The 26,225-nt window shown below is 37.7% G+C and overlaps 5 protein-coding genes and 1 pseudogene across 7 annotated transcripts; 4 read left to right on the top strand and 2 right to left on the bottom strand.

Annotated features, from left to right (window-relative positions):
* The first annotated feature begins 1,359 nt into the window (after positions 1 to 1,359).
* LOC111464354 (transcription initiation factor TFIID subunit 12b-like) lies at positions 1,360 to 8,614 on the top strand. The gene is made up of 8 exons (XM_023108529.1): positions 1,360 to 2,213; positions 2,462 to 2,680; positions 3,333 to 3,989; positions 4,086 to 4,160; positions 7,395 to 7,473; positions 7,720 to 7,784; positions 7,887 to 7,925; positions 8,010 to 8,614. Exons 1-8 carry the CDS (start codon positions 1,509 to 1,511, stop codon positions 8,190 to 8,192), a joined length of 2,022 nt encoding a protein of 673 aa, XP_022964297.1. The 5' UTR covers positions 1,360 to 1,508; the 3' UTR covers positions 8,193 to 8,614.
* Positions 8,615 to 9,100: 486 nt separating this feature from the next.
* LOC111464356 (auxin-binding protein ABP19a-like) lies at positions 9,101 to 10,073 on the top strand. The gene has a single exon (XM_023108531.1). The coding sequence runs from the start codon at positions 9,264 to 9,266 to the stop codon at positions 9,882 to 9,884; it is 621 nt and encodes a 206-aa protein (XP_022964299.1). The 5' UTR covers positions 9,101 to 9,263; the 3' UTR covers positions 9,885 to 10,073.
* A 367-nt stretch (positions 10,074 to 10,440) lies between these two features.
* LOC111464355 (nodulation-signaling pathway 1 protein) lies at positions 10,441 to 12,843 on the top strand. Its single transcript, XM_023108530.1, has one exon. It carries the CDS (start codon positions 10,909 to 10,911, stop codon positions 12,652 to 12,654), a length of 1,746 nt encoding a protein of 581 aa, XP_022964298.1. The 5' UTR covers positions 10,441 to 10,908; the 3' UTR covers positions 12,655 to 12,843.
* Positions 12,844 to 13,343: 500 nt separating this feature from the next.
* LOC111464304 (E3 ubiquitin-protein ligase SPL2-like) lies at positions 13,344 to 17,211 on the bottom strand. Of its 3 annotated transcripts, XM_023108450.1 has the most exons (8): positions 16,602 to 17,211; positions 15,788 to 15,921; positions 15,510 to 15,624; positions 15,089 to 15,256; positions 14,871 to 14,992; positions 14,304 to 14,423; positions 13,563 to 13,937; positions 13,344 to 13,493 (listed from the first exon to the last, which is right to left on the bottom strand). In XM_023108450.1, exons 1-7 carry the CDS (start codon positions 16,959 to 16,961, stop codon positions 13,586 to 13,588), a joined length of 1,371 nt encoding a protein of 456 aa, XP_022964218.1. In that variant the 5' UTR covers positions 16,962 to 17,211; the 3' UTR covers positions 13,344 to 13,493; positions 13,563 to 13,585. The 3 variants fall into 3 exon arrangements, with proteins under 3 accessions (XP_022964218.1, XP_022964217.1, XP_022964220.1); XM_023108449.1 differs by having other exon boundaries at positions 13,344 to 13,937; XM_023108452.1 differs by lacking the exon at positions 15,510 to 15,624 and having other exon boundaries at positions 13,344 to 13,937; positions 15,820 to 15,921; positions 16,602 to 17,208.
* A 930-nt stretch (positions 17,212 to 18,141) lies between these two features.
* Positions 18,142 to 20,485, top strand: LOC111464305 (annotated as a pseudogene).
* Positions 20,486 to 20,545: 60 nt separating this feature from the next.
* Positions 20,546 to 24,118, bottom strand: LOC111464303 (probable GTP diphosphokinase RSH2, chloroplastic). The gene is made up of 6 exons (XM_023108448.1): positions 22,769 to 24,118; positions 22,497 to 22,682; positions 21,833 to 22,293; positions 21,560 to 21,718; positions 21,123 to 21,477; positions 20,546 to 21,043 (listed from the first exon to the last, which is right to left on the bottom strand). The coding sequence occupies exons 1-6, from the start codon at positions 23,492 to 23,494 to the stop codon at positions 20,729 to 20,731; spliced, it is 2,202 nt and encodes a 733-aa protein (XP_022964216.1). The 5' UTR covers positions 23,495 to 24,118; the 3' UTR covers positions 20,546 to 20,728.
* Between the last annotated feature and the right edge of the window lie 2,107 nt (positions 24,119 to 26,225).

The raw sequence follows: 26,225 nt of genomic DNA, 5'->3' as shown, positions 1-26,225 counted from the left end.
ATGTGTAAAAATTCATTTAAAAATATTCAAATGTAAATCATGGGTAGAAAAGTCTTTAAGAAAAATATTTCATAAACGATACCATGGACTTGTAAGTTCAAAATAAATTCATTTAAACTAACAATAGCTAAAGGATAGGTAACATTGGTGCACTAACTTTACTTCTATGGCCTTCACATATGACGTCGTTTGTCAACTGTATATGAGTGTTTTATCCCTACCTAAATAGAAAAGTAGCATGTAATTTAAATATTTAACTAATAAATGCAGACATAAAGCATTCATGTTGGGATTAATCCTTTCATAAAAAAAACATCATGGCATTGCTTTGGTGTTTACTTCTGGTTCATACATAATTGGATGTGTAGTACTTCTCTATACATGCCTCATGTACACACACATGGACCCTAGGTAGGCTCGTATATGTACCCTTGGATTTGGCATTCAACTATTGTACATTTATGCTATGGGAATACCATAGAGGTAAAAGAGCGTGCATAGTATTATGGTGTACATAATAACATAACAACGTAGTATATGTGTTCATATTGATCATAACAGAGAAGTATTTTGATGTATGTAAACATTCAAGATGCATGAGGTCCCCATAGTTTTAAATCATAACATGTGTCTATGATACAAGTTATACCTACATTCACTTCATAACATGCGTTAATCATTTTCGGTCATCTCATAATATAGTTTATAACAAGATATAACACTTTTTATAGCACAATTTTACATGGCATGAATATATCAACATGACATTCCATAACATAGCATGTCTCATATTACATCATAACGTAATATAACGAGTCCAATAGCATAGCATACTCGTATCACAACAATAACATAGTAAATAGGCATTAAAAAACAATTACAAGGCATGACACGTGCAGGGGCCATAGGTCACACACCATTCATATTTCAAACAATTCATCCAACCAAACTAGCAGTAAAGCCATTTATTTGGTTGGCCTGAGTAGAAAAATTCATTTTAGACCATAATTGATATAGGTAAAAAAAATTTATAGTAAATGTAAATGATATTAATTTTAAAATTTTATGATATATTTTTAAATATATTATTTTAATTTTTTAAAATAGTTGAAGAGTGTTGAATTTTTTTATTTTATTATTATTATATTTTTTTTTTTTGAATTTAAAGGTATTTTTAAAAAATTATTAAATTTGCTAAAGCTTTTAGATCAGATGCGGGAGTGCTCACAGCAATCAATAGTATACTCAAATCGGACGTACAATAACTATCCACGTGTTATGACTGAATCAAATTGCACAAAAATGTATACGTGACCCACTCGTACAGCGGTCCATCAGATGACGTGTAAGAATCCTACTGCTCGTTCTTCAACACTCGGTTCTTCACCCGCCCTCTCTTCCTCGTTCCTCTTTCCTTCTCCCCTTCGGATTCACCCGTTTCTCTGCAAATTCTGATTCAATTTCTACCAGGAATTAGCTTCTTCATCTTTGCTCATCGGGAAATTTCAATGGCAGACAGTATTCCGTCGCCTAGACCGGTCCAACCGAACCCTATGGACCCTTCCCCACCGCCGCCGCAGCAACAACCGCAGGTCCAACCTTCAACCGCTGCTATTCCGCAGAATTCATCTAATTCAACAAATTCGTCTGCAAATCCTCCCATTCCTGCGGCTTCTGCGCTTGCTCAGTCGCCCTCGATTGACCAGTTACATCCACTATCGCAAATTTCTTCTCCCCCCCCTCTTTCGCATATCTCTCAAAATCCGCAAAATCAACAGCAGCAGCAACAGCTAAGCCCTGCGGTTGGATTGGAGTACCAACAGAAGCCTCTACAGCTGCAGCAGCAGCAGCAGCAGCAGCAACAGCAACTGCAACAACATTCGCAGCAAATGGTGCAACAGCCTCAGAATGCGAATGCGATGACAAATTTCCAAATACAGCAGGCTCTACAACGGTCCCCTTCAATGTCCAGGTTGAACCAGCAGCAGCAGTTTGGGATGATGAGACAACAATCGGGGCTTTATAGTCCAATGAGTTTTGGTGGGTCTTCTACAAACCAGCAACAGCAGCTACAACAGCCTAACCAACAACACCAAATGGGAACCGGGAATCTGTCGCGGTCTGCATTAATGGGTCAGGGTAACCATTTGCCCATGTTGTCTGGGGCGACTGCTGCTGCTCAGTATAACTTGCAGTCACAGTTACTGGCTTCGGTATGCTCTGAATTCATGGTATTCGTTGGTCTTAAATTGGTATTGATGCTACTTTGGTGTTGGGATATTGTTAGTGTTTATATTTGAAGTGAATCTGAAAATTTTCTAGGCACGCCGTTGGCATTTTGGTGATGGGTTGTGCCTTAGATTCTTCGTTTATAATTCTAAATTATTGATCTGTTGACATTAGAAATTAAGGTAAATATATTTTGTTGCTGATTTTCGCTGAAACTGAGCCTTTTGTACAGTCGAAGCAAAAAGCTGGGTTAGTCCAGGGTGCACAATTTCAGTCGAGTAACTCTCATGGGCAACCTTTGCAAGGAATGCAAACAATGGGGATGATGGGATCAATGAATTTGAGCTCACAACTAAGAGCTAATGGCCTTGCGTCATATGCCCAACAGAGAATAAACCAAGGTCAAATAAGGCAGCAATTATCCCAACAAAGTTCACTTACCTCTCCACAGGTTTCCTAACAAAGCATCTCTACTCTGTATCTAATGTTCTTGCACTTTTATTTCCAGATACATATCGTTATATTCCCATATGGACTGATAGGCTAAATTTGAACCTTGGAAGATTAATGCTTTGTTGGTTACTTTGGTGATTGTTTGGAACTTATTTTTGCAATTCATGAAGGGTACTCTTTTTTTGACTCTAATAGAAGTGTAGGGCTCTGGCTTTTATCTCCTACAACTTATTTTTGTAATCTAAACATTCATTGATATTACAAATATAGAACTTATTCTTTGTGAAGTTGAAAACATTCATTGCATTACGAATAATGCCCGTAGGACATATAGTATATTTATAATACGTCTCTAATTTCAAGTAGTGTCCATTAATTCTCTCCTTTTTTTATTACTATGGTACATGGTATAACTCTAATTATTGTCATCATTGCTTATTTTTTGTTCATCGTGTTCTCTAACTCGATCCATTCAACTGTTATATCAGTAACTGCAATATCACTTTATTGCTCGTATGGATATGTTCGTCTGCTAATTAGATTTAATAATCTTCCTATGCATTCTTGCTATTTTGTTTTGAGTCTAGCGACTAGTAACTGTAAAATTGCGGGCATGATTGTGACCTCCAGTCAATTTTTAAAAATTGCAGGTTCAGAACTTACCGAGAATGTCAAATCTTGGATTCATGAATCAACAATTGAGTAATTTAGCTCAGAATGGGCAGCCAACCATGATGCAGAACTCTTTGCAACAGCAACAGTGGCTGAAGCAAATGCCATCGATGTCTAGCCCTGGCTCACCGTCATATCGTCTTCAACAGAGGCATCAACAGGTCCTGTTGCAGCAGCAACTGGCTTCATCTAGTCAATTGCATCAAAACTCCATGTCCTTGAACCCTCAACAATTTCCTCAGCTTGTACAGCAACAGCCGTCCATGGGACATCAACAGCTTCATCAACAGCAACAGCCACAGGCACCGCAACAGCCACAGGCACAGCAACAACAACAACAACAACAGCAACTGCAACAGCTACAACAGCTACAACAACAGCCACTTCATCAACAACAACAACAACAACTACTTCAACAACCATCACAACTCCAATCTCTGCAACCAGCATTGCATCAGCAGCAGCATTCTCCTAGGATAGCTGGACTTGCGGCTCAGAAATCTCTCAGTTTGACTGGATCACATCCAGATGCCACAGTATCTGGCACTAGTACACCTGGGGGAAGTTCAAGCCAAGGGACAGAAGCTGCCACTCAAGTCCTCGGAAAGAGAAAGATACAAGATCTAGTTTCACAGGTCCTTCCTATTTTTATATTTCTTATCTACTCTTATCTTTCTTATACTTCTCCGTTTTTTATTTTGCTCTTTTAGTTGAACTTTGAATGTCTGCAGGTAGATCCACTTGGAAAGCTGGAACCTGAAGTCGAAGATCTTCTCTTGGAGATTGCTGATGATTTTATTGATTCGGTGAGATCTCCACGCTCTACTACAATTTCCCCAGACCCCTTTGTACATTTCCACCTAATTTTATATTCATACTATAATAATTGCATATGTCCCTTAGTTGTAGTCAATATCAATACATATCAATAGTTAGTCATTCACTATATGAAGCGCTATATAATAATATTTCAAAACATTTACAAATAGTAAGTCATTTAAAAGAAAAACCAAAAAATTACTGCAAAATGTCACTGAGGATCATGTTCTGAGTATTTCCCAAAAATAGTATGCTATTCTATGACACATTAATCACCAGAAAACCATGATTTAGGGACATCTAATCTGCATCGTGGGATGATTGTTTCATTTTATACAGCTAAACTTTGGGATGATTTTTCTTTTCTTTTTGTGTAATCTGACCAAGTCCAAATATTTGTTCATTCTGTTTCATTTTAGACTTTATTTATTCTGTTTACTTAGTGATTCTGGTGCTGTGTGATTTGATCATACTCCTTATACCTGAAACTATTCAACCATTTTTCTCATCGTTGTGGTTAAAACGAAAATTATAATTAAAACTGTATTCCATCGAATAAAAAACTTGAGACATTTTAAGGTAGTAGTTGGAGGGGTTTTATCAATGGCCACAAGTTTGATACGTCATGCCTTCCCCTTGAGCAATGTGCATTATTACATGACAACAATATTTGAGCTAGTATAGTTTATAACAATGTGCAGAGTTTATTTTATAGGATAACTCATTCAATTTTGTAATTATGATAAATTACTATGCCTCTTCCCTTGCTCAACTTTTAGGGTCCTATTTCTGGATTTTTTCCTTTTAATAAATCACCAAAAGGACTCTATTTCTCGATGGAGGGAGCATGGTATATACACACTTTTGGACTGGATCAGTCTATTTCTTCGTCATTTATCTGTTTGTAGAAATATACTACTGTACTCCATTGTGCTTATTGTCCTCCCTTCTTTCTCACCAACAAATACGTGTGAACCATGTCTTATGAGAACATTAGAAAATCAATACTTCGCTGCTACAACACTGATGTCTTATTGAAAGATTTTTTCTCAATATGGTCCCATACCTTTCCATTTTCACAAACAAATCAAGTGAAGTGTTGTTACAGTCCTTTTGGTGAACGATTTTCATTATTGTGTAGATTAATTATATAGCTTCTATTGTCTTATAATTCATGTTGATTTACCCCTTTCTGGGTTGGCTCTCTCCTCCTAACCCTTCCCCTTCCAAAATCCTAGCCACCACCGTTCAGCCTCATACAGCTGCAGGCACGTCCAACTGGCCACCTTTGGCCGACGCTCCCTGTCACAACCACATGCTGGCCATCTCCCTCCCACTTTTGTCACCCTTCAGTTTTGTCCTGCCTTTGTCTTATTTAAAATTTAGCCACCCTTCCTCCTCGTCGATCCTATTAGGTGTTGTCTAGTCTTATTCTCCCCTGGTTTTCTTATTTAAAACCTAGCCACCCCTCCTCCTCGTCAGTTCCCTCAGTCTTTTTTTACTATCGTCTTTGACGGACCCTTTCCGTCCTTTTTTTTTATTACTTATTTCGTTTTTCTTCTTTCATTTTTTTTCCTCTTGTTGCCTAGCCCATTCTTTTTCCTCCGCCCCTTTTGCTTCTCTGCTATCACCTAGCCATTTCCATGGAGATGATGAGCAGTTGTATCCATTACCTTTATTTTTGCATTTAGTATGAAAATGACGTGAATTTTTCTTTTTTAAGACATGAAGAACGAGATGAAAATTTTGCTCTATCTCTCATCTGTTTTTAAATTGAAAACTCTTTTATTGAATTGTTGCAAAATCCAATGCACATTTTTCTAAGCAAGCCAGGGTTGTCTTTGAGACAATTCATTTGACCAAGTTTTGGTCTCCCCAGGGTTGAAAGCTTGAATGTGTAGTTTGACCACCTTCTGGAGGTAGAAATAAGTTTCTAGTACCCGGTGTTTAAAAGAAAGGTTGGATAGTTTTCTGGGAAATGATAAGAGATTTTCTCTTAAGAGTTGAGAAAAATCAGCACTCAACTTTCATTTTTACTAATCACGTTGAGGAAGGAGAAATATTGCAGCCGAAGCTAGTCAACGATAATCAACTCCCAAAAGTTAGACGGAAGTGGTGCAAAAGATGAGATTAGATGCTTCTTCTTTTTGGGTTAGGGGAAACAAAAGGAAGGGGAGGAAATGAAAATTTTGTCTCGGTGGTTTTTACATTGTTAGTCCACAACTCTTGGAAGGACATTCATAATGCTTTATAGGTTTAATCCAAGATTTCTATTAATCCTTTCATGACGGATAAGGCGTTGTTGAAATTGAGTATTGATTCGTCTAAGTTGGAGTTTGATGGAAAGTTTATTGAGGGATATGATGGCTGAATTTCTTGAAGAGTTTTCCTTTACCTTATTGTTCTTGTTTTGAAGCAATTGGTCAACATTTTGGAGGTTTGGTCAATATCTCTTCTTAGACTCATAATTTATTGATTGTACATCGGCTGAAATTGAAGTTAAAATAAATATTTGTGGTTTCATTCCAGCTGAGATTGAGATAATATATAAGAAGTTTGAGAAATTGTCTCTTCATTTGGGGATATATTTCATTCAGAACCCTCAAAGCACTGTCCATTCTTCTAAGTTTTACAAAATTAGTGGACCTAAAGAGAATAAATCAAGTTCTGATGAATGAAGGTACTTCGCATCCAAGGATTTTATGGCCAAAGCTGTTGAGTTGATCAATTGCAAAAGTCAGGTCGTCTTTTTCTTCAAAATGACTTTTAGGCTACACAACATTCTACAGATAATGCATGGTCTTCCCAGCCGTCTATTGTGTGGAAAGATTGTTCTGAGCTGTCGAATTTCTTCCTTCCTTTGTCAGTTTCTTTTACTTGGGAGCCTAGCTTTTTCTTGGCCTTTATCTCGAGGTTTTTATTGGTTAATTATTTTAGGCTCTTTGTTGAAGAAGATTTAGTATTAGTTGGATTGTTGTTTATATCCTTCTTAGTTGTTTTTTTTTTTTTTTTTTTTTTTTTTTTTTTTTGTCATTCCTTAATGGAGGTTCATATCTTTTAACCATTAGTCCTTTTTCATTCTTACAATGAATATTTTTGTTTCCATCTAAGAAAAAAAAAACATGTTGATTTCATGGCTCATTCATAAGCTATCATCATCTCAGTATGATTGGATGGTATATCATGTGAAAACTGAGATTTTTTTTGTTGTTGTAATACAGGTGACCACATTTTCATGCAATCTGGCAAAACACAGAAAATCTTCAACTTTAGAATCCAAAGATTTATTGCTACACTTAGGTGTGTACTGCTTTCCTCATTATCTTCTTTTGACTTGATTTCTTGAATGGTTATGCATCAGCAGCATGTGTCCACCTTTTCTGATTTAAAATTTAGATTTTGGGTATCAATTCTTTCATATGAGGTAGATTATCTTTTGTATGGTCTAGGTTGTCTCTTATCTTATTCTACATTTATCTCGAATTTAACTCAAGATCCCGTTATTAGACAAAGCTTTAACAATCATAAATTGTGTATAATGTGCAGAGAAGAATTGGCAGTTAAACGTTCCTGGATATTCGAGTGACGAGTGGAAGAATCGCAACAAAAATGTAAGAAAATCCTCTTGCTCTATCTCTAAATAAGCACATTCTGTTTGATTCATCTTTCAAATTTTCATTTTTGTTTAACCATAAGAAGTTTGAATATTGTAGTTATCATCAAGTGATACTCACAAGAAACGTCTGGACATGGTAAGCCAGAATTATCTGTTCAAGTGTATGGAGTTTCTTCTTTTATCATTTGTCTCAAATCTTTTCTTCTGGGGATTTCGTCAGATACGCATACTGAAGGAAGCATCCCGTGTCGAAACAAACGTAAATAGCCCTAAAGAGATAGTCCGACAAGGGGTTGGAATGCCCATCGGTACCAACAACCTAATCAGGCCTTCATCAAGCTCAGAACAACTATTGTCACAGACAACTGGTTCGCAGCTACTGCAGCAAATGACGAGGTTCTGATGTATTAACTACGTTTGAAACTTATGCTGGTAGAATGCTGGTAGATCTCGACTATTCGGTGAATTACCCCGGTGTCGGTTCAGGGATACAACAATAATATGAGATTTATCGGAGGGATGCCATTTCAGAGGGGACCTGAACTTTGTGTGGAGTGTGATGGTTCTTAGAGATACGACTTTTCGAAAGCATTTTTTTAGGCTGTATAATATCAAGATGCATTATCTGGAAACATGGCCATAAGGTTAATTGTACAAAATATTTGGCAGTCATATTAGTATAGGCTTCGAGTTATTGTCATTACCATGGAGGACATTTTTAATTTATGATTGATAGTCTTTATTTACAATCTCGAGTTGTTCGAAGTATGGAGGATCACATAACACAATTATTACAAATGGAATAGAAGATATGATTTTTCATCCCTTCTCCCACCCCACATCTGTTTTGATTTGGAAGATCATGAATTGTAGTAATCTCAACTGTTAATTTTCCAGATGAGGAAAAGTGCCTTCTTGAATAAATGCAGACAGCCTGAACGCCATGGCAGGGAGTTCATCAAGGCCACAAGTCCATTCATGGTGCCATGTGATACAGAGAGACTTGATGGAACGTCTTGAACTGGAACTTAGCTAACCTAAAAGTTGGCTTCTTATACAGATTTTCCACTGCCCATGTGCAGCTGGTCCACTCCACTTTCATCGCATATCCATGTGTTAATCCTGAATGGTAAGCATATTTTAGCTCATTAATGCATCACTATTTGCTTCATCTCCTTCTTTATCCTACTTGCAACATTATGCGTCCTAGATGGGCAGAAGAATATCCAAACATTGTGTCATAAAGTTCATAAAAGAGAGATTCTGTTTCTTTCTCTGATAATCTGATCTTCATTAGCAGCCACATGCTCAGATGCAGTGGCTCTCATTCATTCATTCATCAATCTTCCTATCCTAGCATTGAGTGAATGTTGGTGCAACTTGGGAGTAAGGGAAGCCATTGAGTACTTACTTTCTATATAAACTCCATGGAACTCATCAAGAAACTATACCATTTCCCGAAAAGGAAACCAAAATGTTTCACTCCCTATTTGTCATTGCCCTCCTCTTCTCTCTTTCCAATGCAGCCGTCCAAGACTTCTGCGTTGCTGATCTAAAAGGTCCACAAGGGCCAGCAGGCTACGCCTGCAAGAGCGCCGTGACTGCAGATGACTTCGTGTACTCAGGCCTAAGCGGTGCTGGAAACATAACAAGTCTAATCAAAGCTGCAGTCACCCCAGCGTTTGTGGAGCAGTATCCAGGCGTGAATGGACTCGGTCTCTCGGCTGCTCGGTTAGACTTGCTTCCTGGTGGTGTTATACCACTTCACACACACCCAGGAGCTTCAGAATTGCTGATTGTGACTCAGGGTATCATTCAGGCTGGTTTTATCTCTTCCGCTAATGCTGTCTTCGTGAAGACTCTTAAAAAGGGAGATCTCATGATATTCCCACAAGGGTTGCTACATTTTCAGATTAATGCTGGTGGTGTGACTGCCGTTGGTTATCCTGTATTTAGCAGCCCAAGCCCTGGTCTCCAAATCACTGACTTTGCTCTGTTTGCCAACGACTTGAGTACTGACTTGGTGTCGAAGACCACTTTCCTCGACCCCGCTCTGGTGAAAAAGTTCAAAGCTATTCTCGGCGGGAGTGGTTAGAATTGGCCAAAGGATGTGTTTGCTTCAGTCATCCTGCATTTCCAAGTAACAAATTTGATTGATGTTCTTTTCCATTGCTATTTGTATGTTAATGTCATTTAAATTAGTTGATTTCAAGTGTCTCCCCACACCCCCTCCCCACTCCCCAACAATTTTAGTATGTATTTATGAGCTTGATTTGCTTTGAAAGGATAAAAAGTATCAGTTTCTTCCACTTCAACAACCAATTTGATTGAACTAAGTCAAGATGAATGGTTCCAGATAGAACAGATTCCATAGATACCTTAACTAAGAATGAGATTCAAATGGGAGCATGGGTTTGAACTATTACCAGTAAAGATTGGAAAAGAATCATTAAAAGGCAGAAAATTTGCAAATTTTGTTGCAAATCATCAAAGGAAATCAAAGAACTGACAGCAGATAAGGATAGATAGTTCATAGATAAAACTAGTAGTTAATAACGAAAGGAACCGATGAACTAACCAATGATTTAAAAGTTTGTTCCAGCTGAAGTCAACTTTAGTTCCTCGAACATCCAATCATGATACCTGGATAAACAACAATTGGGAATAAAATAAGACACAGAATATATACTATTTTCAGGATTTAAAGCCTCCAAAAAGGGGTTTGGAGAGATGTTTCAATTTTTTAAGAACAAAAAACTAATACGTTCAAAGCCTCAAGAACAGTAGCAAAACAAAGACTTTGGCAAAGCTCAAAACCATGGCTAAAAGTTTAAAAGATTCCTCCACCAAATCCCATTCATGGATTCCAACCACCACTGCATACTTTTTTCACAATACAAAAGAATGATGAGTTAACTAACAACCCAGACTGAGGAAGAGACAGTGCCCGACTTTTTCATTTCGACTTTAAAATACCTAAACCAAACATCAAATCCTCCAAAAGAACAGCACAAATAGCTTAGAAAATACCCCACCATTGTCTGTTTATGGAGGTTGTAAGTGACCCCTTGCCTTATTTTAATGCAAACATTATTGGCTCTATCCTAATCTTTTAGTCAATGAGCCTCCACCATAAACCCAGCAACCCCTTGAACTCCATTTTTCTCCCTCCCTCCCCTTATCAAAAGGATATCTTCTCTTTCCCTCTCTGTCTGAAATACTTTTCACCAAGCAAAATGACCATTGAAGATCATATATTGGATTGGTTAGCGGATTCAGTTCCTTTTTTTTCTTCCCCGTTCCCGGATGATTCCTACAACTCTAGCTCTATAAACTGCTATCAATGGTGGGATGAGAACCAAGACATAGGCCAAGATCTGATTAATGGCTGTCTAAGCAGTTCCCCCACCACTGTCAGTACTAAACCACCTAACACTTCCACTTCCCATCACTTGACGCCATCTGATTTGACTAAGAAAAGAAAAGCTCCGGATGATACAGTTCATAAACCATCGCAAACCCAACAGAATCAGAGGAAGAACCAGAACAATCAGAGCAGAAATGGTGCAGATAAAAGCAGTGGAGCTGTTGCAGGTGTGACTGTGATGAAGAAATCAGTGGGGAACAAAAGGAATTCATCAAAAGCCACAGGGAATAACAATAATAATGGGAATAACAAGGAAGGAAGGTGGGCAGAGCAATTGCTAAATCCTTGTGCTAATGCTATCATAAAAGGGGATGCAACAAGAGTACATCACCTTCTTTGTGTTCTTCAAGAGCTCGCCTCGCCCACCGGCGATGCTAACCACCGGCTCGCCGCCTATGGTCTCCGAGCTTTGGCCCATTACCTGTCCTCCAATTCTTCATGTTCTTCTTCTTCCACACTTGCGCCGGTTACTTTTGCTTCGACGGACCCTCGATTCTTTCAGAGGTCGTTGATCAAATTCCACGAGGTGAGTCCATGGTTTGCCTTTCCAAATAACATCGCAAATTCTTCGATTCTCCACATTCTCTCTGAAGAACCAAATCGCTCGCGCAATCTTCACATTCTTGACATCGGGGTTTCTCATGGTGTGCAATGGCCGACGCTGCTCGAGGCCTTAACTCGCCGTTCCGGTGGACCCCCGCCGCTAATTCGCCTCACAGTCATCGCTCCAACCGTCGAACATGATCAAAATGCAGAGACGCCGTTTTCGATTGGTCCACCGGGAGACAACATCTCCTCTCGGCTTCTTAGCTTCGCGAAATCATTAAACATCAATTTACAGATCAACCGCCTCGATAGTCTCTCGCTACTGAGTTTAAATGCGCAAGTAATCGGCAAGTTTCCGGACGAAATCTTAATCGTTTGCGCACAGTTCAGACTCCACCAATTGAAACACTACGCTCCAGACGAAAGATTCGAGTTCTTACAAAACCTAAGAAAGATAGAACCGAAAGCTGTGATTCTAAGCGAAAACAACATGGCATGTAGCTGTACCAACTGCGGAAATTTCGACACCGGATTCACAAGAAAAGTTGAATACCTATGGAGATTCCTGGATTCAACAAGCTCCGCATTCAAAGGTCGAGAAAGCGAGGAAAGAAAGTTGATGGAAGGCGAAGCCGCAAAGGCGCTGAGGAACGAAGGCGAAATGAACGAGGAAATGGAAAAATGGTGCGAAAGAATGAGAAATGCTGGATTTGCAAGAAAGTTGTTCGGTGAAGACACCATTGATACGGCTCGAGCTTCAATGAGAAGGTATGATAACAACTGGGAGATGAGAGTTGAAGAGAAAGATGGATGCGTAGGGCTATGGTGGAAAGGGCAACCTGTTTCGTTTTGCTCGTTTTGGAAGTTGGGGATGAAATCCAATGGCGGTTGAAACTGTTCAAAGCTTCCTCCTTTTGTTTTGCTCACTAATTTCCAATGCAGAGTTCTTCAAGCCCTTCATTTCTGGCCAAGAAATAAATACACTGTAGCTTTGTGTTGGAATTTGGCTATTTGACTCGGACCTGTTCTAAAAAAAGTCAAGAAGTCGAGGCATTTCAAAGTGTTGGTTGACACGGACAAATGACACATAATAGTTCCGAATCGAGTTTTTGTTTGTTGTTTGTCTCATGGTAGCCTGTTCGAGTTCCTTACGAAACTTTCGTTATTGGGTTAGTCATACACTTCAATTAACATCGAAACATCGATTTAAGAAAGAAGTACTCAAACGAATGACAGTGATCTTCGGTTTTTTTTTCGAGACTCATAAAAACTTAAGACTTGGTTAGAATAACAAATTGAACCGGATCATTGGATGCACACCCACACTTCATCTGCCTCATCAAGGGAAGCCAAACACTTCCCTTGCACAGTTTCCGGTGGAAACGGAAAATTAGAGTAGGGCAAAAGTCTCGTAATCTTTTAAGTATCAAAATGACGGGTAACCTGGCTACAAAAGCTCTCATAATCAAATTTAACCGTAGGTACATATCTTAACCAATTAGCAGAAAAAAAAAACTTCGTCCAATTTTAAACGTCCAATAATAAAAATGGGAGAGGAGGGAGTAATAATATCAGAGCCAATACTGAAGCTTCCTTTCTCATCACATATCAGCAAGATTTCATTTATTTGTTTGTTTGTTTTCTTTAGTACCATACATTGGCAAGTTACAGTATAAAAGAGTATATATTGTCTGGTATTTACAAGAGCCATCACTGCTGCCCCAGGAATCACTTGCATTGCATATATATAAAATCTTAGTATCAGCAAAAAAAAAGGCCACCCAGATGAATGAGTTCGAACCTGAGAAATAATTTGCTTCTTCTCACGAATCATATATTCGCACAGAACTACGGATCTGCTGGCGACAGACGGGGCATTTGGGAGCTGAATCGCGTTCGACTGATATGGCACAACGTTCACAGCAGACTAAATGACCACATGGAATGAAAGCAGATCGCCTTCTCCTCATGAGACAGATCACGCACAACTGTCCATCTGGAACGTTTGAGGATAACTCGTCATCTGGAATGGATGCTACCTCGTCGTCTGATGCAGTTCCAAAGTCGCCATAGATGGGGATATTATTGCTTGAATCCAGTTGTGACATGGTGGAATCATTCCCTGAATCCTGTAACCGTCTCTGTTGCCTCCACTGTTTCCATCTATTCCAATTTCTGAAAGAGAATGGGCGCTAATAAGTTCAAACATTCATCAAATCTCATCATTCATCACTCACTCACTACGCAGTAGAGCTAAGCTTTTATTCATTCCATTCGAGGACCAAATAAGAACAATAGTTAGTTCATAAAAGCAGGAGAAATTCACCACTAGAAAAATAAAGATTGAAGAATCATTGCTACAAATCATTGCTACTCTTCTACTTCATCCCTTACCCTACCAATTTGATATTCAAAACGTAGCAACAGAAAGCAGAGTGCCAAGCATATAAACATTTCATGGATGCCTAAAAAAATTATCAACATTAAGATACCTTGGGACAGTTTACAATAAAATAAAAGAAAGAAAGAAAGATAACATACCTCATAACAGAACAGCCAAGAACACCAACTGACAACGAACCGAGGACAATACTACTCCAGAACAGAAATTTTGTTTTGAAGACTAGATCTAAAACCATCTGATCTTTAGTCATTTCACATCTGCAAGGAAATGTAAGTTATCATAGTACCCGTTTTTGCAATGAAGATTATCTCTAAGGACAAATTAGACACTGTTCCCCATAGTCACTCATGCGTGGGTTACTTTGGGTGGGTGTGGGAGAGACTAGTCATTTGCTAGCATCACTGATGAAACAATATGTGTTGGCTAACGCAAGAATAAACCAAAATCCACACTCCAACAGACAATGAAAGCTTTCTATTCATTGGCTTGATCCTAGGACCTAGTTAAAATCCCAAACAGAGCACTACAGCCAAATCAATGGGGCTCACTATTGGCAGACAGAACACATTTATTGTCAAATTTTATGTGGATGAGTCAAGGGAAAGAATTAATTATATGCATCAATGGTTTACCTTCTTCATAAATTACATTGCATAATCTTGACCTTCTCAACTTTATTTCTACTTCAAAATGCATAAACTTACAGGAAGTGGGGAAAATCCTTGCATGACTTTATCTCAGGAACTCCATTTTTAAAACTACATACGCCAACAACACTGATATTTCTCCCTAATGGAAGTATTTTCTCCTCATCAAGCACCCCAACCTTCAAAGTAGAACACGATAAAGAATTTTTAGATAAAATCCATTAATAAAAAGAAAGAAAAAGATGTTTTAATTCAATATAGATTGCCTAACTCACAGGGTACTCGTGACCAAAAAGTGCTTGAAGGAAGGTATAAGGAGTAGCGCAAACGGGTTGCAGTTGACGATACACAGTTGTAAGAGGCAAACGATGTCTTGAGCCATCCATGTTAACAACAGCAAAATCAGAATACGGGGAATGACCCTCAACAAGGACAAAAGGAACCTGTTAAAATTTTTCACAAATATCAGCATCACATAAGATAAGACGTAATATGTAAATTGCACTCAATTCTGGTACAATCACCACAGGAATATAGCTCCCTTCTGCTCAACCAGATATCTAAAATATATATTTTACCTTCAGTCTTCACAAATCACAACTGCCACACATCAATCTCATATGAAGTACATTTAGTTTTTATAAACCAAAAGTTAGCTACAATAAATTCCTTATTTCTTGACACTATGGGGTATACCTTCAAGCCTACTCGGTTTGGACCCCTTTCTGAAGAGATAGCACTTACAAACCTACTTGCACGCGCCACAAGCAAGGGAAAAAAGAAGATCCAATAGGAATCACAGGAAAAGGACCTAACAGAATGGCCACATATAAGAGATGCCCTCAGAAAAAAATCATTCAACTTCAATTTGCTCTTTATTCACAGACAGAACAACAAAGTTCCATATCATTCAAGCTTAAAAGGTATTGAATACAAAGATCTTTTATTATTAAGGACAAAAAGAGTGAACCAACCATAGCAATAACAGAGAGAAGCTAAATTTTACCGTTCTGAATGATGTTGACTCTTGCTTTCTAAAGGTTCTTCCAAAAATTGCACGTAAATCAGAAGTCCATCCAAGAAAGCCTTTCCATTCGTTGAATATGCACTAAACAATGCCACAAGTTACAACACAATAAGCTTTAGTTTATAAAACTGGATATTATGTACACACACAACACATTCACAATACTGAATAGCAAAGGGGAACCAAAACAGACACCTGCAGAACCAATTAGGTTATGATAGTTCGTCTGAGAAAACAGAAAATCATTTTCTCCAAGATTTTACAATTGATTTAAGAGTTCAACGTTTCCCAAATATTTAATCCGCATACCGTAGTTGTATATTATATATGATGATAGAACAAATTCAGGCAAGCCAGAAGACCTATGCAGACTAGAATCATATCATTTCACCCATGATTCTTCTCATTTCATTGTTCATCCAGACTAGAATCGTATCATTATTGCTCCTGAACTTAAGGACGTTACTAGAGACCTCATAATGTGAAAAGAATTTAACGATGCACGAGTTCACGAGTTATTGATTAATCGGTTAGACTTCAATGGCAACTTTTAGTAGTGCTATCAAGTAACTCAAATACTAACACAACACTCTGCATTCGTATGATTCTAACAAACGGAATAATATTGAATTTAATCGGGCAATCCTCTAAACTGCATAGCTCAGTTTTCACTTATCCTCCTCCAGAAGAACTGCAGCCCCCAAAAAAACATCTTAACACAGTCACGCAGTGCCTAACAAAAATACCATAGGAGATTTTACCATTTGCGTACGCTGAATAATCACTGCTCTATCTCCGGACTCCTGAGAAATCAATACATTAGGCTGCAAGCTCTTCCAATTACCTTCCACAAACGACCTGGCCTCCACGGTGCCACGAACTACAACAAGCTTTTGATCGGACTCGGATTGTCGCGAATCTCCATCGGAAATCATATGGCGAAGATCAGATACTCTTACATTTGGAGCTTTACGGAGCTCATCGAGAGCAGAGCAGGAAGCAGTGAGTTTGAGGACGGTACGAAACGCAGCGTAGGCTAGGGCTGCGCCCAAAGCAGCTCCATCAAACGATAAAGCAAATCGGGAGAATAGAGAGACGAGGGCTTGCTCCGATGAGGACATTAGTGAATTCTGCGTCTCTGTGGCGGTGAAAACAGTTCCCTCCTTGAATGCGTTGTAGATGGCGACCGGCACAACCGCCGATCAGTGCCGCGGCGATTTGCCGGCAAATGGCGGGAGATAACGCAGGCCAATTCGGAGGAGAACTGCAGAAATTGGGAAAACGGGTAGCGCAGTGGGGGGGGAATTTTTCTTCGAGCAATCCACCACCGTCGCAGTGGTTGGTTAATATTACTCATCAAATTTCGACCCAGGAAAAAATAAATAATAATAACGAAAAATCAAATTTGCTTTTATTACGGATATAAATTACACAAATATAATAAGGTTTAAATTCACTTCATTAATTAAAATGTTATCTGATTCGAACTTTTTACCTCTCGATCTAGAATGCGTTCAACGATCGGGAATATAATTCAGCTCATTTTGGCTTCAAAATATTATAATTCGAATAAATCGTCAAGTAAAATTGGCTTCACAACATTGTCCCGCTGTGCTACCACGTGCTCGGTGCTGGAGTTGTCCCTTTAGGTTTCCCTCCTTCACTCTCGTCTTGTATGCATTCCTTTTTCATTGATCTTCTTACCTTCTCTTGGTCTCAGGTATATTCTATATCTCAAATTTTTGTCTATTAAGTTTCATTAATTTTAATATACGAATGTCCGTAAGCTCAACTAACGGAATTGAAAATCATTTCTAACCTATTATGGACATTGACTCAATTGTTCATCCTCGTGGATAATAGAGACTATGGATTATATTGATTATCTCTCTCTCTCTCAATTATATAATTCCTAGCTTTAGGTTAGATTTTCTTTCGGTTTGGATTGGGTTGAATTTTATTAAAGTCAAAATTTCGATTCAGTTTGCAGGTTGACTTTACTTTGTTGGGTCAACCGACCAATCAGAAAATAGGGTTACAATCCAACTCAAGTTAACCCTACCTTTACCGAGATTAACAATATTTGACATTTATTACTGAGGTTGGTAATACGTTGCTAACCCTTTATTTTTGGGTTTGGTTGAGTTGAGTTATGAATTCAAATCCAAAAGATCCAATTAGTACACTATTACATATATACCCCTCGAGTGAGGGGCGTATGTGACCATTGATGAATTAAATTCAGCGTCCAAAACAAAAGCCCATTCCGTTCAAATATGGGCCGAGTTTTTGGGCCATGAATCCATTGGAAACCTGGTAGCACCATTCGGGGCTCCGGATTCGACACATCGACTTCCATGGGCTGAACTTGGAGGAGAGGAGACGAGAACGAAGAACAGCGTATCGGCTTCGAAGCAAATCCATGAAGCTCTGACTGAAACATGAATTACAAAATTTTTAGGGCAAGGAATTCTGTTGTTTAGATTCTAGAGAAGATGAGTCGTGGAAATGGAGGTGGATATGACAACCAAAACACCATTTTCTCGCGCGAAGCTCGACCTTTACGAGTAGGTATGTTAGTATTTGTCTTCTTTCCGTTGTTGATCCCATCGAGAGTTTCATTCAATTTTTCTGCATACTTTTAGGTTTTGCGGCAACTGAGTTTATGTTGTCTAGCGGACGAGTTTTTTCGTGCTTAGATTGGAGGCAAAATGTGAATTTGGGGATTCTTAATCTTTTTCCATTTTTGAATTGCTGAATTATGGCTCTCGAAACTAAATGGTAGCATGCAATTTATAATTATATGTTTTCTCGCATTTCTGGAAGGTTTGAAGTTGGGGGAAATTGGGAAGGAGAAGTCGGAAATTGCAATATTATGCTGTAATTTTGCTGAGCGTTGAATTTTAAGTTTGAGAAGCCAATTCGTTTTCGTCCTCTGTTTATTTTCAAACTGGAAGATTAGACAATGGATCTGTTCTTTTTGTCCTGGAGTTGCCATCTACATGCTACTATTTTCAAACACAATGTTGTCAATGAAAGGCAAAGAATTCATCTCCTAGAGTATTGCTGCATCTGAAAGTTGACTAAGATTTTTCATATAAGAGATTTGTTTTAACTAACAATGTGAGAGTTCAAATCTTTGACCTTATAGTCGATGATTTATGCTTTAACTAGTCGATATATCTTTGGTTGATCACTTAGGCTTTTAAATTTTCAAACATTTATTTTTCTTTAAATGATTTCTTCCAAAAAGTTCAGATAAAAGAGCAAGGTAGAAGTACAGAACATGTGGAAGTCTTGGAAATTATAATATTTTACTTCATAATATCAAACGTGCAATGTAAAACAAGCTTTTGATTGAATAACAGTTTAGAAAGTTATATGAATGATGCAAGTTTCATGTACAGGTGAAAGGGGCAGTGAGGAAATAACTGAGGGAGAGCAGGACCTGCCAAGGGATGCAAAGATTGTGAAATACTTATGAAATCAATGAGAGTTGAAGATTATGAACTGCGGATTTGCACCAGTTTCTTGAGCTGTGGTATCGATATGTTGACGTCGTACTGATGGACGCAGGAGTTTACTCGGAGCATGCAGGCAAGGCTGCTATGTGATGGTGTGACGCTTGCTTTCCAGTCAAAAGTTAATTTCAGCTTCTCACGACCTTCTCCGAGAGAGGTAACATAGCTTCATAGTCCTAACTAGATGTGATCGATTTGTGGCGAGTGACTCTTTGGACAATTAAGCTCGGAAATAGGACTTACTGATAGAATATCAGTAATTATTTGAGTAATATGACAATCATTCATCCATGATAAGTGTGAGATCCCACGTCAATTAGAAAGGAGAATGAAGTATTCCTTATAAGGACGTGGAAATCTCTTTCTATTAGATGCTTTTTTAAAATCTTGAGGGGAAGTCCGAGCTGTTACAATAAGTTACGACAGCTTAGAACCAAATCATTGCCTTGTTAGTGAGAAATATTTATGGTATGTAATAGAAATATGATGATCATATCACGGATTTCCCTTACCATCCTCTCTGCCATTAAAGGAAGGGTGTATAACCATGTGTTTCTGTTTTGTCAGGTTCTTCTAGAGTTGGCCAGAAATAGAAACAAAATACCATTGCCAAGGTCCATTGGTGGGCCTGGTATCACCCTTCCACCCATCAAGACACATTGCTCTGGTCCCAACTATCAACTGGCAGAAGCAACCAGTCGAAACCATGGAGGGGCCTTCTGGGGTAAGGTAGTAGAACAAGGGGTTCGTCTCGGAGGAGGATCAACCTGAAAGAGGAGGTTGCTTGGTCCTCTTGTGCCACCTTTTTGAGATCGCCATTCGCAAGAAAGGAGGAGTGTTTTCCTTGATCGATTTTGCTATGACCCCATTGAAGAAAAAAGAGAGTCGAGTCTAGAGTGACACGAAGGAGAACGAAAGCGCCAACCCTGATCCCTTTCGGTTGGTTGTTTCACACTTTCCTCCCAACTTCCCCAATTAAAAAGGTGCTTTGAAACTTCACATTCTAATATATATGAACAAGATCTATTGTATAATAACGAGCTTTGTTTCTATTTGGTAAAAGAATTCAGTGGTTCTGTTTCCACCATGTGTCCATTCCAATAGAATCTGAATCATTAGAATGTGGATATTCAATTCCCACATTCTTGGACAAAATTACATGACAGGTCTAGAAGAGAAAAATCTGGGTATGAAAATGAAATTCTATCATTCAATAATGAACTTTTAATCTTTGATTTTGAACCGTTCTGAGTTTCTGTTAGTCATCTATTTCTTTGTGGCAACTATCAAGTTGTTTTGTACAGAGACCGCTATATACAGAATAATAATCATCACTAAATGTATATCATAGACAAAATAAGGTATGGTCAGCTCCAGAAACCAGCAGTGTTCGGTGCAACCGGGGACGGTCCGGGGTTTGATACCGTGATCCCACGATCGTACATTCGCTGGATTTCTTCCCTGCACTCTGTCAATGACTTGTCGGGTATGGTGGAAGTTAGCTCTACCACATCACCCATCTTCAGCTTGCATTTTGGATCGTTCACTCGCTCGTGGTTTACCTTCGGCCTCAACTCTTCTTTCGTGGGGAAGCCATGGGAGGTCCATCTTGAGCTTCCTCGCCCGCATCTTTCCATTAAATCCATGATCGTTGAATTTGCAGGAAACTCTTGTACCGACATCTGCAGTAAGTATGTCGCAATCGTTAGACTACATCACTTAACCGAGTTTACGACATAACACGAAAAAAGGGAAACACACCTTGTCATTCTCAATAGTTATGACAAAGACCGGTCCATCTTGTCGATCACATTGGCTTTTGTATGAATACGGACAGCCTTCAGAATGAGAAGGGAATTTGCAGGGTGGCTTGATTGAATCATCAGAACCAACAGATGATCCATCCTTGCTCATAGCCAAACACTGCCAAGTGACGACCCATCGAGCCCATTCGACCATCTGAACGACGAACGGAGAATATTCACTGTCGCCCTCCTTATATCTCCAATGGGCTGCAATCCCAAACTCAGCTTGCAAATGCATCTCCTTCGTTCGAATTTGAACTTCAAGGGGTGCCATATCTTCACCCACCACAACCGTGTGGAGTGATCGATACCTTCAAATCATCGAATCAAGTTAGACATAGGGACGAACATAGAAAGAACACAGAAGAATAACCATTTTGAGCCACAACATACCCATTAAACTTGGGGTGACTAATATAATCTTTGAACCGCCCGGGCACCTCCGACCACAACTGATGAACTACTGCCAAAGCTCTCTGGCAGTCTCCTTCATTTTTTACAATAAGACGTAACCCGTGAATGTCGTGTATTTCATCCATGGTCAACTTCTTTCTGCAAATAAGAAATAGAAAGTACACATTTTCAATAAGCCATCACTATGTAAGATTCACTGCAGCATTCATAACCATCAGATCAAGCTTTTATTGAACATAAAAGGGGACATACCTTAACATTTTCAAGTATATGCTGTACAAGCTTTTATTGCGTCCAGATAAGAGATGGTAAGAAATCCCTTCATTCTTAAGAGCTTGATCTAATTTTTCAATAGCAGAAGTGATCATTGCTGAATCAAACGACTCCACGAGTTTAGACGAAAGTTCTTTATACTCGACGGGATGAAGATGCTTAAAGCATAAATTTTCCAGCTGTTCCTTCCAACTCGATATTCCCAAGCGATTAGCCAATGGTACGAAGATTTCCAAAGTCTCCTTGGCAACTCTTAATCGTTTGGTCAATGGCAATGCATCTAGTGTCATCATGTTATGCAGACGATCAGCCAATTTAACGAGAACGGCCCTAGTGTCGGCCATGGCGAGGAACATGGTATGCAACCGATCTGCCTCGACGGTTTTGTTAGCTGTGTTATTTTCGCGTGCAAGCTTGCTTAAATGACTTAGTTGAGACACCTAAAACCACAAGATGAATTTTACCATAAGTCGAAAATATAAAGCAGACTCTATCCAAATAGCAAGCATACTAAGATCAAGTCTCGTTATAAACGGGACGGCGTTCGAAAATTTAGCTACAATAAATCAATGATCAACCTTCATAGGCATTAAATCCAATCAAATTTCATCAGTTCCTACTCGAGAACGAAAAATTTGCTCACCTCTTCAACTAAATCAGCAACCCCAGCTCCAACTGTCCCTAAAATGTAGTCATAACACACGATAGAATCGTCGAGCGCATCGTGCAGAAGCCCTGCAGCAACGACCGTGGAATTTGCACCGATTGATGCCAGCAACACCGCGGTTTCGACACAATGTTGTAAATATGGATCTCCACTCGCTCGCATCTGCAAAGAAATAATACAAGTTTAGCCATCTTCACTAATGCCACAGATTGAAACAGGGGAAAGAGATCATGAAAATGGCTTCATACTTGTCCTCTGTGTGCCTTTTCGGCTTCGTAAAACGCCTTGATCACGAACTCATCGAGAAAGATTTCGTGCCTAATTTGTGCACCACGAAGCATATCCCTTGCATACGACTCGGAAGTGCACTCCACAAACCCATCTTCCAAATTAAAAGTCAACTCATCCATGAGCACAGCCGATGAACTCACATCAAGTGCATTTCTATGAACATCCACATAAGATCCTGAAGCATTCCTCAAGTATCCATTGAAGAATCCATTCGACCCAACTCCGATCGAGCTCTGGAAATTCACTTCCCCACTCTTCTCTCTCGAAATCCAAATCGGAGGGCTCTTCGCCGACGAACCAACTCCACTACTGCAACACGTAATCGGACCCTGAAACACCGATACAGGGCTAGAATCCCTAGTCAATGACGACCCCAAATATTTGCTCGAAGAATATCGGAATGAGCTACTCAATTCCTCCCCTCTATCATGCCATAACGATCCCAATTCCTCTCCACAACCGGAATAGCTAGTCGTCGACGAAACATGCCGCACCGGAGAAGCGGAGAAAAGGCAAGTCAGCCCACCGGCCACCGGCTTCTGAGAAGCCGATGCCGACGACGCTGAAGAAGATCGAGAACCAATTTCGAAATCGAAAGACGAATGAGCATTGATCTGACAAGGGTGCGAAGAACAAATACTACTCGGCGGACCGACGTATAAAGCAATCGTCGGAACTCCCATGATCTAGGGCACAAAAAATCACTTCCCTCTCCAAATCAGATCACAATCAAACCCAAATAATCCAATCAAAACAAGAAATCAAATCTATTCCAATCAAAACCCCCAAAAATCCAACTAATTCCCTCGCTAATCCAACACCAACTCCACAGAAAGAAACCCCAAATCTAGGGTTAGAGAGCAACCCAACTTTCTAAAACGCTTGAAGAGTGTAATTACGAATCAAACTAAACAGAAGCAACAAGAATCGAACAATTTTATAGACAAGATGAAAGAAAAACAAACAATCTACAGCAAATTCCTCAATGACCCACTAAAGAAATCGACAGACCCAGATCAGTAAGTGAAAAACCCAACACTAATATGGAAGAACAATCAACTTCTGAGCGATCGGAGACTGTTGCCCCTCGGAAAGAAGGAGAATCGTTGGTACACCAAAGAACAGAAGAACAGAAGAACAGAAAAGAAGTATCAATGGCGTAAAAGGAATATGTAAAGATTTATAGACGTTGAAGAAGGCGAAAAGGCGAAGGAATTGAAGTGGAAATAAGAACAAAAGAAGGAAGAAGAAGTGTCAAAGAGGAAAAGGGAATTGGTGAGGAAGGATGAATGAAAGGAACAGGGAGAGCTTCCCACGATATTCACAGAATCCGTATTCTATTTACATTACAGGAAATTGGAAGGAAAATTAAAATATAAAATAAAAATAATAATAATCTGGAATTACCGAAATTACGTAAATACCCTTGTTTTCTATCGAAATAACCATACTGTGCCCCCAAAGAAAGACTAATTCTTCGTCTTTAACCAACTTAAAATTTTATTTTTATAATTTGATAAAACTTAACAAAATAAATAAATAAATAAATAATATTTCCTTTAATGGGTCAATTAAATTTATTATAAAATTATGCAATTAAATTATACATTGTCACACCCTCATAAATAATTTATCATACAAATACACGGGAGATGATGTCTATTCTTAAATTAAATTAGCCAACTAAAAATAAAATAATCCGTCCCTCCGTATAAATCAATTTTAATTAAAAAATAATATATATATATATATATATATCATTTTCATGGTTCATATAAATATATAATGATATTATAGAGAGTGACTTTCTAAATTAAAAAATAAATGTTAAAATTATTTTACAATAAATAAATAAAAATATAAAATTTTTAATCTATGATTTAAAAAATGTAAATAAATTTGATAAATAATTACTTTGTGACAACCGTACAAGTGGATATGGATAAATAATTACTTTTTCATACTTTTACTCCGAGCAGGCATAATTATAATTTAATTAATTATTTTAATTATAAACCACTTTTAAACAAAGTGGCTACCCCCGGTTTTGGATATGAGTGGATATGCCACGTGTATTTGCATTTTATTATTCTTATTATAATTTATTTTTTTTAATGTTTGAGAAATTATGGAATTATAAAAATCGTTTATTTGTGCACTAATATAAAGGGACATTAAATTTATACATATATATATATAATATATATTCACTAAATGAAAATATCAAATAAATTATGCATATTATAATATAGATTAAAGATATAAATGTCTATTGCAATTTGAATTAAAATATTAAGATTAAAGTTATTATTTTCTACGTGTTATTGAATTAAATAATAATGATGATAATAATAATTTTACTGTCAAAATCAAATGGCAATCGTTTAAAATATATATTAAATAAAATTAAACTTAACCATGATTGAAGATGTCTACCGCTCTCTTATTTCAATTCTTATATTCGTAAAATGATTATATAATTTTACGAAATTGTGATAACTTTTTTTTCATTTTAAATAAATGTATAATTTTTATTTTCCATATAACATATATTTTAAAAAAAATGTAAAATATCATAATAAATCTAATAATATTTTAGAAGTAAAAATAAAAAATAAATTAAAATCATGTTATTTTTATATTTTAGTATATAAAATTTAACTACTCATCAATGAAATGAAATATATAGTAAAATAATAAATAATATATGGCCCAACTTGTGTATGAATTTTTAATGGAACAAATATAACAAATTAATTAATAACGTTATCTTAAACACCAAATTTCCATTGCTTAATAATAAATATCTTTAGTCAAATCAAATTAAATATAATTTTAATTTTAAAGATGTTGGGCCAATTATGAAGACAACCTTTATGAATTTTATAAGGTTGTCCAATAATTATTTTAAAATTGAAATTGAAAAGGCCGACGAAGGGCAATATTGGAATTTCACTTCATGGTCAAATAAAAAGAAAAATAAGAAAATAAATATTTTTATTCAAATTTTAATTTTTTCTGATAGATTCAGTTTGGAGAGGCAGGGCAGTGGCAAACACGTGGACCGCAGTTTGTAAAAATCAGCGCCACGTGGTTAGCTGACTAGCAGCCATGAGTCGACATGTCGGATAGAGATGCCATTTATAGATTGGATAAATCTTTATATTTAACTTTTTAATTGATAATATATTTTTTATTTATATAAAATGTTATAAATTTTACGTAGTTTTAATTATTTATATGATTTAAAAAAAATATTATATTTGGCTGAATTTGCCTCTAGTATTTATAATTAAAAAAATTAAGAAATTATATTAATTTTGCTATGAATGTAATATTTAAGTGTAATTTTAAAAAATCAAATAATTTGACCAAAAAAAATGAAGCGAAAATTATGCCAACCAAATGAAAGTC

The sequence above is a fragment of the Cucurbita moschata genome, unplaced genomic scaffold (assembly GCF_002738365.1).
Source record: "Cucurbita moschata cultivar Rifu unplaced genomic scaffold, Cmos_1.0 Cmo_Scf00030, whole genome shotgun sequence".
NCBI classification, from domain to species: domain Eukaryota; kingdom Viridiplantae; phylum Streptophyta; class Magnoliopsida; order Cucurbitales; family Cucurbitaceae; genus Cucurbita; species Cucurbita moschata.
The sequence above is the reverse complement of the archived record's forward strand: the minus strand, read 5'-3'. Positions and strand labels throughout refer to the sequence as shown.

Excerpts from the sequence above, each read along its gene's own strand:
- LOC111464354 (XM_023108529.1), top strand. The coding sequence starts at position 1,509 with ATGGCAGACAGTATTCCGTCGCCTAGACCGGTCCAACCGAACCCTATG. Across the intron at positions 7,474-7,719 it reads AGATTTATTGCTACACTTAG|AGAAGAATTGGCAGTTAAAC; the intron begins GTGTGTACTGCT and ends TATAATGTGCAG. Across the intron at positions 7,785-7,886 it reads GGAAGAATCGCAACAAAAAT|TTATCATCAAGTGATACTCA; the intron begins GTAAGAAAATCC and ends TGAATATTGTAG.
- LOC111464356 (XM_023108531.1), top strand. The coding sequence starts at position 9,264 with ATGTTTCACTCCCTATTTGTCATTGCCCTCCTCTTCTCTCTTTCCAAT.
- LOC111464355 (XM_023108530.1), top strand. The coding sequence starts at position 10,909 with ATGAGCCTCCACCATAAACCCAGCAACCCCTTGAACTCCATTTTTCTC.
- LOC111464304 (XM_023108449.1), bottom strand. The coding sequence starts at position 16,961 with ATGTCCTCATCGGAGCAAGCCCTCGTCTCTCTATTCTCCCGATTTGCT. Across the intron at positions 15,257-15,509 it reads CAAACCGAGTAGGCTTGAAG|GTTCCTTTTGTCCTTGTTGA; the intron begins GTATACCCCATA and ends AAATTTTAACAG. Across the intron at positions 14,993-15,088 it reads TTTTTGGTCACGAGTACCCT|GTTGGGGTGCTTGATGAGGA; the intron begins GTGAGTTAGGCA and ends TCTACTTTGAAG.
- LOC111464303 (XM_023108448.1), bottom strand. The coding sequence starts at position 23,494 with ATGGGAGTTCCGACGATTGCTTTATACGTCGGTCCGCCGAGTAGTATT. Across the intron at positions 21,719-21,832 it reads ATATACTTGAAAATGTTAAG|AAAGAAGTTGACCATGGATG; the intron begins GTATGTCCCCTT and ends TCTTATTTGCAG. Across the intron at positions 21,478-21,559 it reads AGTCACCCCAAGTTTAATGG|GTATCGATCACTCCACACGG; the intron begins GTATGTTGTGGC and ends GATGATTTGAAG.